Consider the following 14,955-nt stretch of genomic DNA (forward strand, 5'->3'; position numbering starts at 1 on the left):
TTGGATGCAGGATGCCTCTCAGAGTGCCTGGGTGACCATTCATCATGACCATCTTGTCTTTGTGTCTCCATTTGGCTATGTCATCGCGTGAGCATGCACTTCAGACCCGAGACTCAAACCTTGTAATGTTTCTTGTTGTTAAGGACAAGGGCTGGACAGTGAGCCAGCGCAGCGACACACACAGAGAAAAGGCGGGACTGTGGACAGGAAGGGCGGGGCCGGGGACAAAAAGAGGAGCTCTAGTCGTCCACGGCGGGGGGACGAGAGGAGCCGGGCGACTAAGGCAGATGAGGTGTCTTCTGCAGGATACCACAGTGAGGGTATGCAGCATTCGGCAAGGCACACGTTTCTTGAGTGCAGCGATACACACTTAGTGCAGAGCATCATTAGCACTGTATTCTGTGCACTTTCTTTGACGTTGCAGATGAAATAATGTTGCAGTGGTACTTGTCATGGTATTGCAGACCTTAGGCTGTTTGTTGAGCACCGTGCTTTGTGACTGCTCCATTTACATTACATTACATCTTCATTGTTTTGTTTGCTACGGTTTGGATTTTCACAAGAAGGTAAGCCATGTGAGCATTTGGCTTTCTGTTCCATTTGGTTTACTGTATATCACTTAAGAAAGAATCATTACACAGCTGTTTCTGCTTCCTCCCACCTTCTTCTCTCCCTGCAGGAGAGACTTTGAAGGAGCAGCAAGCCCCCCGCACAGCTCCCAAGCCCACCTCCAGCCGCCTAAGGGAGTTCAAGGAGACAATGAGCAACATTATACACAGCAGGCCCCTGTCATCCTCCACCTCAGGCCTTGGGGGTCCTGAGCCTGGGGCCAAGACCCGGGAGTGGGAGGTGGAGAGTACCAGCAGTGATTCTAAGTCCAGCTCATCCGGTGGGCGGTTCCGGCCAGCCTGGAGGCCCAGGCGCGAAACGCTGAACATTGACAACATCTTTAGTCGGGAACGACGACGACAGGCAGGGTACAGCCCGCTGGGTGCCACGCCCCTACCTGAGGATGGCAGGGCGCCGGTGGATGCACCTGTTGGGGCTGGCACAGGGGAACAGGTAACCCTGGATGGCTTGGGTTTCTGGACCCTTCCCCCTCCACCAGTTCGTAGCCTTGACAACCAGCCACGCCTGATCCAGAGGATGGAGAGCGGCTATGAGAGCAGCGAGAGGAACAGCAATAGCCCTGTGAGCCTGGACATGCCCCTGAGCGAGGGCCCCCACACAGCTAGCTCACACAGGTACACACTCAGTTTCAAACTCAGTTTGTGGGAGTTTGTGTGTTCTGCATGTGTTTGCTGGCATTTCTACTAAGTGCTCTGGTTTCTTCCCACAGTCCAAAGCTGTGTTTCAGGTGGATTGATTACTTTAAAATTGCCCTTAGTGTGTGTCGATATGTATGAGATGGGTGGCATGGTGGCACAGCGAGTAGCGCTGCTGTCTCATAGCACCTGGGTGGTGTGAGAGGACATGGGTTCGATCTCTGCTTAGTCTGTGTGGAGTTTGCATGTTCTCCCCGTGTCTGTGTAGGTTTCCCCTGGGTGCTCTGGTTTCCTCCCACACTCCAAAGACATGCTGTTCAGGTTCCCTCGTAGTGTGTGAGTGATAGCGAGAGTATGTTCCACTGATGTATGGGTGACTGACCCAGTGTAAGTCACCTTGGGGAATAAGGTGTGTGTGGGCTGATAGCACTACATAGAGTTCATTGGAAGTTGCTTTGGATAAAAGCGTCTGCTAAATAAATAAATGTAAATGTATGTTTGGGAAGCATAGATTGGCGAATGATTGTAGAGCTCACTGTAGTGCGTGTAGCTTTGGAAATCACCTTGGACGAAGGTGTCAGCCAAATACTATGAAATAATTATTTTACTTTGGCTAAATGGATAAATCAACATATGTAAAAGCAGAGACACAGGAGGTTCAGGTTATACCCAGTCTCGAGTGTTTCCAGCAGTCGCTCTCTTTCCTTCACAGGGATCCAGGTGTGAAGAAGGCGTTCAGCTTGGGCCCATCATGGCGTAGTGTGCCCAAGTCCAAGAGCAGCAGCGCCCTGCTGCAGGACCTCAAGACGCCATCTTTAAGGGGCAGTCATCTGAGCCTGGGTATGAGATCTGTGTGTGTCCGTCCGTCTGTCCGTCTCATGAGTGACGGCTGGTGTTTAACTGCCGCGTTTTGAGGCCTGCTGTGAGGGTGTGTACCTCTGGCCAGTGTGAGCATGGCATTTGCACACAGTAGGTGATGTGAATTCCTTGTGGCGCACATGCGTCCTCTTCCTTATTGGCTTTGTGACCCCAGCTCTCCTGCAGCACTTTGGTATGGGAGTCAGACACTGGTTTACGGTGGAAATGTTGAATCAGTGTGTTTGTGTGTACGTGCTCCCACAGCAGGGGAGGGCCGCAGCGAGCTGGACGAGCTGCAGGAGGAAGTGGCCCGCCGAGCAAGAGAGCAAGAGCTGCAGAGGAAGCGGGAGAAGGAGCAGGAAGCAGCCATGGGCTTCAACCCCAGACCCAGCAAGTTCATGGATTTGGACGCGCTCCAGAACCAGGGTAATGGCAGCCTTCTGGGTCCGCAAAGAGGGGATGATGTGAGAGACTGGACAGGGACTATTTGCTTTACATCCAGCTTTGGGGAGGGAAGAGATAGAAATGTGTCCTGGTTGGATGCAGTGAATGCTGGTGTTGGGCACTGACAATGGGAAGTCTGGGAGAACAGGTTGGCCTGGATGAGCACTGAACCTTGCTGCGGGAAAATTACATTTCTGTTTTGGGGCAGGTTGGGTGTAGTTGAGTGTCTTTCTGCAACTGTTGTTACTTTTGGAGCCAGGTGCTCTCACTGTCTCTCTCTTTCTTTCTCACGCGCACACACACTCACTCACTCACTCACTCACTCACACACACATGCGCGCTCCTGTGTCAGTGAGTGAAGAAAAAAGACAAAGGGAGAGTCGTGGGCAGTGGGTCCCCAGCACTGGGCTGGACTATTCTCAGATCCCCTCTTCTTGTCAGCAGGAAAGGGGGACAATTTTGAGAGGTGTGTGGCAGAGGCTGACTCCCTGCTAGAACAGTCCCTGCAGCTGGAGCAGGCTGAGGACCTGGTGGCGGCGCTGGCCCTCTGCAACGAAGCTGCGTGTAAGTAACTAACCTACACCTGTACGTGGAACTGGCTGCCAAATGGAGTGTCCGACTGTCTTTCGCTCTTTCCACCTGTCCCTTTTCTGTGTTGTGTCCCCTGTTTGCCCTCACAGTGAGCAGAGCTCCAGTCATGAAACTTTATAAGAGCCAGACTGCAAGCTGTAGGCTTTTACGGAAGCGCTGGAGTTGCTCTCCTCCTTAATATGGCGATTTACCTATAAGAGGGCTCTGTGTTAGCTTCCGGTTGGTGCATTTGAAATCTGGATGCTGGGACACCATAACAAAGAAACTGGAGACCTGTCCTTTAGAAGCGTTAATTGAAAATGTAGCTTTTGGACACTGCTTTTCCTTCCTTGATGTTTCCATAAGATATTAAATGGGATCTGCTAGCAGGGATTGGCAGTGTTCTGCATGTCCTTAGGAAAAAGCAGAGTCCTCAGCTCAGAATTTACTGGGGTTCAAGGGTCAGGGCTAAGGGGGATCAGAAAGCTGTGCTAACCAGGTCGCCTGTTCCTGCATCACTCACAGAGTGTAGATGTGCGGCCAATTGCGCAATCCTCCCATGATTCATGTCTCAGTGTGTATGCTCGTCCTCCCCACCCCTCTGTTGCGTGTTGCTATCTTGTCTTTGTGTCGGCGTTGAAGCAGCTGTACTGTCCGCACTAAGGTTGCCGACTGGGGACGTGCCTCAGTAGCCCATGTTTCCCTCCGTAGCCCCACCTGTCCACAGCCCCACCTTCTCTTCCCCTTCCTTCCGTCAGTAAAGCTTGTGAGGTCACTTAGTAGAGATGCTTGTACTAGTAGTTGGAGGACGTGTTTGGGCTCTCTTTGTGTCCCATCCCAGAGCGTCACACAATAGAGCCAGTGCTTCACTCTCCGGTTCTCTGCAAACAGACAGGCTTTAGTCCATTTTCTGTTTAATTTTACCTTCACTGCTGATTTTCTTTAACATTATTCTCTGCCATTCTTCCATTTTTTTCGTATGTACGTATCTCTGTACTGTAGTCATGGTGTAATCAAAGTAAAAAACAAAGCGGCAGTGTAGCTGGATACAACTGCGAGTATCCACCTGTCCCATCCTCTCCTCATTGTTGGAACTTCTTTTGTGTTGTGTTCTTGTTTTTGTCTTTTATTTATTTATTTATTTATTTCTGTAATTTATTTATTTATTGTGAACGAGTGGTTTTGCATGCTTCCATAACTCGGCTCGTTTTCTGCATTTTGTTTGTTTCCTCTGCTTTTTGTTTCTTTTGCGTTGTAGCCAAACTAAGACTTGCCATGCATGAGGGCAGTGCTAACACTCATAGCAGAACAGTGGCTGATAAGAAGCTGCAAAAGTGCATGAGGAGAGCTCGGGGCCTTCAGCAGCGCATGCAGGAGACTCCGGAACCCACGAAGCCCCGGGAGGGCGCCAGGTACCGCTCCGGTCTCCTGTGTGTCCTCGCACGTGCTCCAAGCCCCAACGCCTCTCCCAATGTCTTCTGTGCTGAGATCCTTCGGGGAAAAAAAACGCCTTGAACGATTTTTGACCCATTACTTCAGAAAAAGCACAGTTTTTATCTCTGCACTGTGGTGGTACATGAATGTGTCAGGGACACAGTTGCGCCTCGTGAGGTACTGCTTTTAAGGCAGCTGAGTAGACCAGGTGTGATCCTAGCAGGCTGGCTTTGAGCTACCAGCCTTTCCTCTAGGATGGATCTGCGACGAGAGTTTGACACGATGGGAGGCATCTCACACGTCACAAGGGTATCCCCTTGGCCTCCGCCACATACACAGGCATTTTCCGGCTCACCTCTCGGAACATTGCGATCATTGGAAATGCACCTCCGGATGTTCATTTCTGTCTGCTGGGCTGCGGTGGTACAGCGAGGTTGGCGGGGACACAAGGGAATTAAAAAAATGTACAAGCAAGAATTCAAACTTTGCTCCTCTGTAACTTTAAGCATTCTTTAACAGAGACCTGATGTACAGGGTTCCGTGTGCTCTGTGTACACCACGAGATGCCCTGCTTCACCCTTCTTGGGTACACTTAATGCCGCATGGCTGTCAAACTGCGCATGTAACTGGAGTGTAACTCATCTATCACTGTATATGACAGTGACAGCAGTGCAACGCACTGTGGTAATAAATCTGTGTTTATCCTCGACATGTTGTAAAGTAATACAAGTCCAAGGCAGAACCTGGGGGCAAACATTCTTCCCGTACCTTTATAAAGACTAACGATGACCGTCCTTTCACAGCAGGGCAGCAGAGGCGGCGCCCAAGAGCGCCAGGTTAAGGGAAGTTAGTGTTGATCAGCTACCGTGGCGTTCAAGTCTGCGCCGTTTGTCCCGATCTTTCACCGCAGCCTGTCACGTGGCTGTAGAGCAAGTCATCGCACGGGAAATAAAGATGCGTGTGTCACTGCAGGACAATGTTTGTGCAAGAGTATCGGTGCGTGAGAAAGTGTGTCCACCGGCAGCAGTGTGAGTCAGCACCCCTGATACAAGGACTGTGTGTGTCGTATCCAGCTGATTGACGGTTGCTGAGTTGGTTTCTTTGTCTTTGTCCTGTTCCGCCACCCCGGTACCCCTCCTACACGCAGTGAACAGCCTGGCCCGGTCCAAACACTGATGACAGCCACAGGGAAGGAGGACCAGGAAGTGGCCCAGGGCTCTACCCCTGCCCTGCCTGCTCCAGCCCTTGACAGGCCTCTCTCCACTTGTAGAAACGTAAACCCTGATCCACCAAGCCTCCCATCTCCACAACTCACCCACTCAGCGGGGGGCAGCAGCGAGTGGCTGCCTCCGCCCCCTAGCCCAGAGCCCTCCGAGGCTGGATGGGACCAGTGCGACAGCTGGGACAACATTGGCGTGCCAGCAAAGCCGCTTCACCAGCTGAATGCCACCTCCTTGCCCGATCTGCCGCTGGACGGCTGGGGGCAGCAAGACAGCGATGGAGAGAGCTACCCCCCGCCACCCCAGCTACCCCCTGACCTGAGCTGCCCTGGGCCAGCAGACTACAGCTTCATGCCACACACTGCCTCACCTGCGGAGTGCGGAGAGCCCACGCTACTACACCCCAACAGCAGGCCGGTGTCCCCTCCACCTTCTGCCCACAGCTGGTCCTCCCGCAGCCTGGACAGCCAAGAGGTCATCGGCACACCTTTCTATAGCCCACCTGATAATTATAGTCATGATGCCCCCAGGAAGGCAGCAGCCCCCCCTTCACCTCACGGTGGATTTGGGCCAAAGCCGCCCATGCCAGTGGAACGCTGGGCCGAGAATGTCACACGTTACTATAGCTCCCAGCCTGCCACTGACATGCGGAGGGAATCCCCTGACCAGGAGCTTTCAGAGCTGGACTCCCTCTATCAGGCCAGCCTGCAGGCTCCTAGCATTCCCAGGACCCTCCCTGCATCAGCTACTGGAAAACCAGGTAAAAGGCCGTTTTACCTAGGTTGACCCTATCAGCACTCATTCTGCTTTGCTGGTGCTCTGAATGGTCCTTAACTGACCTCCATTCCTGCTGACAGGTGCAGCTCGGAAGCTACTTTCTGGGGCGGCGACGTTGGGCCGCTCAAAGACCCCTACAGCTGAGATAGAGAGGACTGCATACAGGACGCCAGGCCGTACCAGCCCCTCTGCCCATCATCGCAAGGTGAGCAGACCTCCCAAACAGGCCAAAGCTGTCAGGAAAAGAACCGCTTGTGGATTGACACACCCCTCAGGGGAGGATGAACCGTTTGCATGCAGTAAGGTAAAGATGAGCAGAAAATGGGATCCCAAGAAGTCAGTGCTTTCACCAAGGGGCCTGGTGTCCAGAAAAACATCTGTAGCTGTTGGGGTTTGGATTTGCGATGCTGCTTCTCAGCCCTTTCAAGCGTGTGTGCCACATGTCCCTAGGTCCTGCCCACCACGACTGATGAGTTGCCACAGGTGGGAGAGGATGAGGCCTACAGTGCGGAGAACCTGCGACGCATCGCCAGGAGCCTTAGCGGCACTGTCATTGGGGGGCGTTCTGAGCCCCTCTCCGTGTCTCGCAGTTTTGTGAGTGTCACAGCACAGAAACACACACCCACGTACCCACACACATCAATCCCGAGCAATGACCCATACTGAAACACCTTACAAGGCTTGGAACTCCGCTAGGGTGCTGACAGAAAAGGAGGGCTGTCATGGCTGTTTTTGTGAGGACTGTCTCATCATGACTCTGAAATACACAGTAGTCAAGGTTGTTTTCAGTGAATGAAGACAACCCGATGTATGCATGGGCTCTGGGCACTGCCACTCATGCATACAGTGTAACACGAGATGAGGAGCGCTCCGCTGTGTTTCTGTGAGTGGCGCTGCCCTCCAGTGTCCACATGATGCAATGGCATCTCGGTACTTTGACGGTGCCTTTCCTTCCCTGCTCCTGCCTCTAGGCTTCCTGGCTTTCAGGCAGGACTGCATTTTAAAGCTCCCTGTAGACAGACATTTAACACTTTGGTTATTGATCTTGTCCTTTCGAGGCTTTCTTCTCTGGCCTCCCCAAAAAAGTATCTGCCAACACGCAAACAACTAAAGACTTGTGTATTTTATGTTGACTTCAATTTCACCACGCTACCCGAGGCCTACAAATTATCCGATGTGTTAAATTCTTCAAGTCTAAGGGTAGTTTTGAAAGCCCATCCTTCCTCAAAGTGTCCTTTTTCATGTGGACTTTACAGCCACTCCACTTGCCTTTCTCTCTGTTGGAAGTTTGAATGAACTTCCTGCCTTCCAGTTTGTGTGTCACTTCCAGTGTTGTGCTGTTCAGATGCAGAAAACGAAATATCCTATGACAGCTCTGACTTTGCATCAAGTTGAATAGCGAACCCCCCCTTATCATTTGCTTTGGTCTTGTCATATTTTTTCACAAGAGAGCATTGTGTCCAGCAGGGAGGGTACCAGCTCTCTCTGTGAGCCTCTTCTAACTTGATGTCTCCTTCTCTCCCACCCCCCACCCACCCCCATCCCTCCTGCCCGTGGCTCGCTTTGTGCGGGTTTTCTTGCTTATTGACTTCCTGCCCAAAAAGGAGCCTTCGGTTGCCAGGATACCTAAGCATGCGGACACCCGTGTCACACGTCACGCTAGAGCCTCCCCCCACTTCACCTCCTCCCACAGTCCTGCTGTTGTCCCCTCTGAACCCCAGCACCGACACCATCACTTCGCCCCACCTTTGCACCTTTCCCAGCAGCCACATCAGCCCACTGTGTGCGGGCCCTCTCGGGGACTCTCAGGTAACCGCCACTCCCTCGCCCCCCACCCCTGGGGACATGCGCTGTGTGAGAACTAAACTTTGAGACTCGTTGTGGATGCAGTCTGTCACTGTTTACTCAAACACCACATCCTCGCTGCCTGATCTCTTATTTCTCTCCTTACTGCTTCACAGAAGTGATGTCGTAATGTTCAGTATCGCCGAAGGGTTTTAATTCGTTGATGAAGGCGATTCATCCTATGTGTTTGTGCGGTATTTTAATCCTTTCTCCTGTGCATCCCCAATGCTTCTTACTCTCTCCCACAGGAGATTGCCAGAAGGTCAACAAGTTTTTGGCTGTGTTTGACCGGGGTGAAGCTCTCTCCCGTGAAAACTACAACAGTGTTGCCTTAAGTTATGGCACGCTGCCTCGGGCACCTGGACGCGCAGCCCTGGGAACCTCTGCTCCTCAGGCCAGGGGAGGTGCCGTAACATCAGGGCCCTGGATGTCCAGAGACATGCAGCAGCGCAGCACGCACCAAGGCTATGCCACCCTCGCTCAGCCGCGGCACGTAGCCCCCACTGGCAGGACCACCCCAGGTGAACGCTGCAACCAGACAGCGAGAACCGTGCCAGCTCGCCTCTACGGCACCCTCCAACATCCGGCTCGCCCCCGTCCGACGCTCACTGCTCCGCTGGAGGTCCCCACCCAGCCCCGCCGGCTCGACGTACCACCCGAGGCTCATTGGGTGAGCAGCGGCTACAAGAAAGCCCCACCATTTTCCAGGCCCCCCATGGAGGCCCAGCACCCCCCGGCACTCCGCCCTGGTCCACATACCCATCAGTCACGAGGCCCCACCCAACCCTGTGCCCTGTGTCACCAGGCACCTGTAAAGCCCAGCCGCAACTACTGCCCCCCCTGCAGGGCCTATATGGCACGCTTTCGCCCCACCAGCCGATAACCGCAGACTAACTCCCATCACGGAGCTCTGGTGCCCCGGCCGTTCATCCAGTAGGTGTGTGTTTGGAGTGAAACTGTGGAGTATCCCCCCCGATTCTTCCTGTCCCATAAAGATGCCTTTAGATTCAACTACATTCTGTATTCGGACAGGTCAGTAAGGAGCCCACCTCGCAGCCTACTCAACATTTAATGGACCTTTTCTTTATTCTCACTGTCTTTTTTTTTTTCTTTTTTTTCTATATGCATACATTGGAGTCCTTTTTTTATTGAAACACTCTTCATCTTGGTGCTTTCGATATCCTCTGTAAGACAGCTGGGTGTGCAGTGGATTGTAGGGCTGGAGAAAAGACTTGTGTGTTGGTACAGGTGTCATTCCAGCAGTAACTTATTCCAACAGGATGAAGTCTGAGCTGTGAGAAGACCAATGTGTGTTCCGATTTAAAGTGTGAGGCGGGACAGGTAATGTCTGAGAATCTTCCCACTCATTAGTCTGGCCTTTAGAGTGAAAGGAGGGTATCCGTGTGAGAAGGGAGGCCTCCGCATTTTCTCTCAGTGTGCATTAGTTCCAGCCTTCCGTTCTGGAGCCTGATCCAGTGGATGTATTTCCTCTCCGATTGAGAAAGTCAGTACCACTTGCCGTGAAATACGAGTTCAGGAGCCCGAGAGAGTGAAGCTACCCTGGTGTGCTGGCCCTCGCTCGACAGTTAAGCGTAACACGGGCCGATTTAGTGGGAAGCAGCTCCGACGCGACGTGAGTTCCATGAAGCGCGTGGCTCAAACAGCCGCTCTCTTCTCTGAAAATTTTATTTATTTTTTTATTAAAGAAGATGTCTGTGTTGTACATAGATGGGACTCGATGTCGCGGGGCCTGCAGAAGTAATTCCAAGAACGTTCCAGGGTGGACTTGCGTAAGGCACGAAGTAGACGAAACTAGTCTTGTGGGTTGTGACTCCCTGCCGCCCACTTTGGACACGATTGCAGGTGCGCAGATTTTCTGTGGAGGTTAAGCTGAAGACAAACAGTTGAAAACAGCTGATTAAATCAAATAAACCATTTATTTCAAAGACTACATGGAGCTTAACCCTCGGAAGTTCTATAGTGACAGAAACTACAAGCTGGATGCCCTCATGAGGGGTAAACAGCATCCCAGCTGCTTCCACTGAGCTCAGAGCACTTCCTGGTGCTCAGAGCTCTTGTTGAATCTAATTTTTTGTTGGGCGGACAAAGGTGCCACGTAAACAATAATCACAATATAAATATGCCCATTTTTAACTTGTAGCACATGGATAGTCTTTGTTAGTGACGAGGGGTTATATTTGTAGGACATGTCCTTTATCTGAGTTCAAGACACTCTCAGCAGAGACTCGATGTCGCAGGACCAAGCACAGTGTGTGTGGAGCACCCCGGCGAGTCCTGTAAAACCACGGGTTCGTTTGCCCCTTAAATGAACCACTACATGTATGGTTAGGGTTAGGCACCCTGAGGAAGTTGTGAAATATGTCGTAAAATTGAAGTTGAGGAAATGTGTGTCGGGTGGACGCCGCGGTCAGCTGTTACTAGCGCTGGAGGCGGGTGAGCCATCGTAGACGTCTGTTTACTGCCGTTTACCGTTTCCTGCCCCTTAACTGCCCAGTGAGGAAGCAGCTACAGAAAGTTGCGTGACGGCAAACGGTCTCCTGCAGACCAGTAATGGAAGAACTCATTGAAAGGGGCATCAAATAACACAACGAAACAGCACAGAAGATGCAGAGCAGTGTCACTCAGTAGGTTTTGGGGAGAATCTCCTGTAGTGTAAAAACAGACTTACCAGTAGCATGCCATGTAGTAGCACATTTTAAATAAATACATAAATAAATAAATGAATAAATCCACATTCTAGTTTCATACTTTGTGGCAATGTGGTGGGAATTTAATGTGGCTTGATGTGCAGTTCAGTTTAAATCACGGAAATATCTGTGGACCTAGAGCGCCGGTACCATGATGAGTTGACTTTTCTGTCCTGTGATGAGAGCCATACCTACTGAAAGTTTACCTTCCTTCACTGTACGTTTCCATAGTGATCTCACTCACGTCGCTGTAACAGGTGAGATGTAACACTGTGCTCCTTTGGACTCGGAGGAGTCTGGAACCTTTATTTTTTCAGCCTTACCACTTGCTTTCTGAAACTTTCGTTAAAGGATATAACCGCTCCGGTTAGCGAGCAAACATGTGACATCTGTGAACGCCGTGACGCAGGTGACACATAACGGCCTTACGGACTAGCGCCGGTATGACAGATGCAGTATGTGGCTTTGGTATTCGCTGTAGATTCACGTTAACATCCCGCCTTTAGGGACACACTTGTTTGCCATGAACCGTGTTTGCCCATGCGTAGCTGGCTGAACTGCTGTTTTTCATGCTTTTATTTATTGTTTTATGTTTCCGGTGTCAGAGAAAGAGAGAGTTAGACTAGAACTGCCGAGACCCACTGAGAGCACGTGTTGCTGAATGTCTCCTGCCCAGCGAGACAGAGCGTAGCCGTCGCTGTCCTGACCGTACCAAAGATTACACACGACTCCGTGTGGCGCGTCAGCGGGGATCCGGTCGATGGCGGGAGAGACCGCGAATCCCAAACCACATCGCTCTCTAGTGGATCATCAGCGGAAGTGTACTTCACACACTCTTCTTTTACAGCGTATTTTCCTCACCGGTAGATTTATAGCAGCTCTTAACTGTGTATATTAACATGTGTACAGCTATTAATAGCCTAAAACAAAAATGTGAAGAGAACGATTTCTTGAGAATATAAAGGTATTTACATGGATTTCCAGTTTGATCCTGTTTGTAAATGCTGTGCGGGCAGATGTAACTTGTATTTTTGCAATAAAGTTGTTAATAATATGCTCCAGTGAGAGCAAGGCACAGTCACGTGTGTGGCCCTCAGTTCTTACGTTTGTGTTTTTTAGCTCAAACACACGCTTCCCTGAACCAACTCTCGGCTCCCTCAGTGAGGTCAGTTCGAGTCATTAAATATCCAGTTTAAACAAAACAAGCAACGGACATCATTCACAAAATTTTCATCATTTTTCATTGGCTGAGAACAATCATATATATCGCTGCGGTTCACATTGCTCACTGTGTACGTTTCACTCGCCACATTTATGTGTTTGCGTGTGTCCGAGCAAATGACATTTCCACGTTGCGTAAAGATATGCAAGAAACTTCCGTGTAGGATTTTTCTGTTTTTGAAGTTGGAGTTGTTCCGACTTACTGCTTCCCCTGAAGGGGCTTCGGGAACCGTCCGAAGACGGATGAGAAGACGCCATGAGACGACTCGTTGAGACAAAGGCAGAAATTTATCTCCTGGCTTTTTGTAAACTTTAGCCAGCACGCACATAGAAATAAACACTTTCGTGTTTACAACAGTTTAAATGTTTCTCCTCCTTCCTCTATATTCAGCAGAAGTTGGGACAGCGGGTAGTGTAGTGGTTGGAGCTTCTTCTTTTGGATCCAAAGGTTCTAGGTTTGATCCCCACCTCCGGCTGCAGTACCCTTGAGCACGTACTTACCCTAAATTGTTCCAGTAACATTACTCAGCTGTGTAAAATGGATAAGTAATTGTAACCCTAACATCGTAAGTTGCTTTGGAGAAAAGTGTGACGTAAATGAGAACGTTTACTCACCCAGAGTGCGGATTACAGAACACGAGAGCAGAAGACGTTTCACGAGAACTTGTAAACAAGGAGATGATAAGCAAGTGCACACAGTGTTTGAAGCAGCAACAAGCACATACAAATAACAAATTCTGGGTCAACGATTCAACTGATGTGACCCAGAGGCACGAAAGAAAAAGTAAAGCCCTTAATGAGAACTTTTAATCAGAATGCAAATTAGTGTGAACAGCTCACATTTCCATACTGCACTGTATACAAGAAAAGCACCAGTGAATGAATCAATAACTTTTTTGCTGTTAAAACTTAGGAAAAGGACCTAATGGTGTTGCTTGTAAATATGTGAACCCCGAGGTTGGTCATTACTCTTGTGTAAAATCTAAAACCTATAAAATGAATAAATGATTACGATTTACACTCCCGATTCTACTTACCTACTTGTTTTAAGCAACGCAAGTTGGGCTTCACTTATTTTTGCACCTGCACTACTTCAGTTTTTCTGCTACACACATGATTTCCTCTAAACCGACATATGGAATTAGTATCTACACACCTGTTGTGTTGGATGAGACGGACTGCTTCCCATTAAATAACCATTTTGTGGTAAAAGCAGGGTACGCAAGGGGTTACCATACTTGAAGCACCGCTGTATGAGAGCATATACAAGTCCTATCTGAGCACTCGCTGTACATAGACTGAACTTGTCGTTCCTTGACGTCTCCGCGCTGCCCAGACTCCTCTCGCCACCCTCGTACCGCAGGACAAAGCCAGAAAAACCGATCGCTGACAACGTCTTTGACTTCGTAAGGGGCGGCAGGAGGCTCCGTGCGCTGATCACATGGTCATCACAGAGCTGAAGATTAGCGACTCCCTGCGCAGAGGAACATGTGTCTTCTGCTCCTTGAAGGATCCAAGACCAACTGAGAGTCCTTCCTCCTCCGAAACGGCACAGCTCAGCATCCGTGATTGTTCACACTTGATGCTTCATGTGGCAACGGGTCTCGGTGAAGATCTTTCCCTTAAAATTCCTTTCTCGAACTGGACACGGGTTGCCGATTTCTCCCTCAGGCTTTGTTCAGGGCCGTTAACGATAAACCACATCGGAAAGCAAAAACCCCTGAAGTCTGCTATTATAGAAAGAAGTGAGCGTTTACCCAGGTAAAGTTGAGGTGCTTCTACCAAAAAACGTGATCGCTGCTTGAGAAACCAATTTCGTGGAGGCGCCGTGGCCGAAAGGCCTGTGTGGGCCTGCTGGGATCATTGCTCGACATGAGAAATGATCACGACCTCGTGCTCCTCCTCTCCTCCTCAGCTTCAAGTTACATCGAAAAGTTATGAAACGGAGCATCGAGGCCCGTGTTTTTTCATCGTTCGGGAAATTGAACGACAAACACCCCCCTGGGGGAGGATCTCAAGTCTAAGGGATGACAAGTTAGAATCAATCAATCTCTATTTCATGGGGTTTATTCTCTTTCCAGGAAATTACAACGGTTTCTGCGTAATTCGGCCGGAAAGCCCTCGACTTCTCCGACTACATGCGACGTTAGTATGACTCTCTCCCTCATGTACAAATTACTTATTGAAGTCATAAGCTGTGGAAAAATACAGAGCTGCAACCGGCCCTCTTCGCTAGCTGGGACGCGTCGGTTGCTTTTGATGCCGTCGCCATGGAGGAATGCCATCGGTACCCGGTATATTACTACAGAACTCACCGCGGGACTCTTCCCTCCAACCGCTTCTGTACTTTTCCACAGGACGCCAGAGCGCTTTGGACGTTCAGGCTAATCCGAGTACAACCGGATCCTAGCGCGATGGCATCGGAAGCGCTTCCCAGAGAGGGTTCGCTTCAGATTGGGTGTATGGCCACCCAACCTGTGTGAGCTCGCAGCCTTCAGGGACACGATTTTGGGTCTAGACTTCATATCTAATCTCGTATGTGTGCGGAGCAGAGCCGAGTTCCCCACGCGGTGTTTCTCGGCCCATCTGCATGCTGTCCTGTGCTCCCCCATC

The 14,955-nt window shown here is 50.4% G+C and overlaps 1 protein-coding gene across 6 annotated transcripts in view; it reads left to right on the forward strand.

Moving 5' to 3' along the window:
- usp54a (ubiquitin specific peptidase 54a) overlaps positions 1-12,279 on the forward strand; it is a 56,974-nt gene extending 44,695 nt beyond the window's left edge. For 5 of the 6 annotated variants that reach the window (XM_018766244.2, XM_018766248.2, XM_029254243.1 and 2 more), the window contains 11 exons: positions 144-320; positions 680-1,244; positions 1,978-2,105; positions 2,388-2,549; positions 3,012-3,131; positions 4,396-4,549; positions 5,719-6,551; positions 6,649-6,773; positions 7,019-7,162; positions 8,173-8,377; positions 8,662-12,277. In XM_018766244.2, coding sequence (XP_018621760.2) covers positions 144-320; positions 680-1,244; positions 1,978-2,105; positions 2,388-2,549; positions 3,012-3,131; positions 4,396-4,549; positions 5,719-6,551; positions 6,649-6,773; positions 7,019-7,162; positions 8,173-8,377; positions 8,662-9,296 — 3,248 coding nt within the window. In that variant the 3' untranslated portion in view covers positions 9,297-12,277. Of the gene's footprint in view, positions 1-143; positions 321-679; positions 1,245-1,977; positions 2,106-2,387; positions 2,550-3,011; positions 3,132-4,395; positions 4,550-5,718; positions 6,552-6,648; positions 6,774-7,018; positions 7,163-8,172; positions 8,378-8,661 lie in introns of all 6 variants that reach the window. The other variant, XM_018766252.2, reaches the window with a different exon arrangement.
- The last annotated feature ends 2,676 nt before the right edge of the window (positions 12,280-14,955 follow it).

The sequence above is a fragment of the Scleropages formosus genome, chromosome 8, assembly GCF_900964775.1.
Source record: "Scleropages formosus chromosome 8, fSclFor1.1, whole genome shotgun sequence".
In the NCBI taxonomy this organism is placed as follows: Eukaryota; Metazoa; Chordata; class Actinopteri; order Osteoglossiformes; family Osteoglossidae; genus Scleropages; species Scleropages formosus.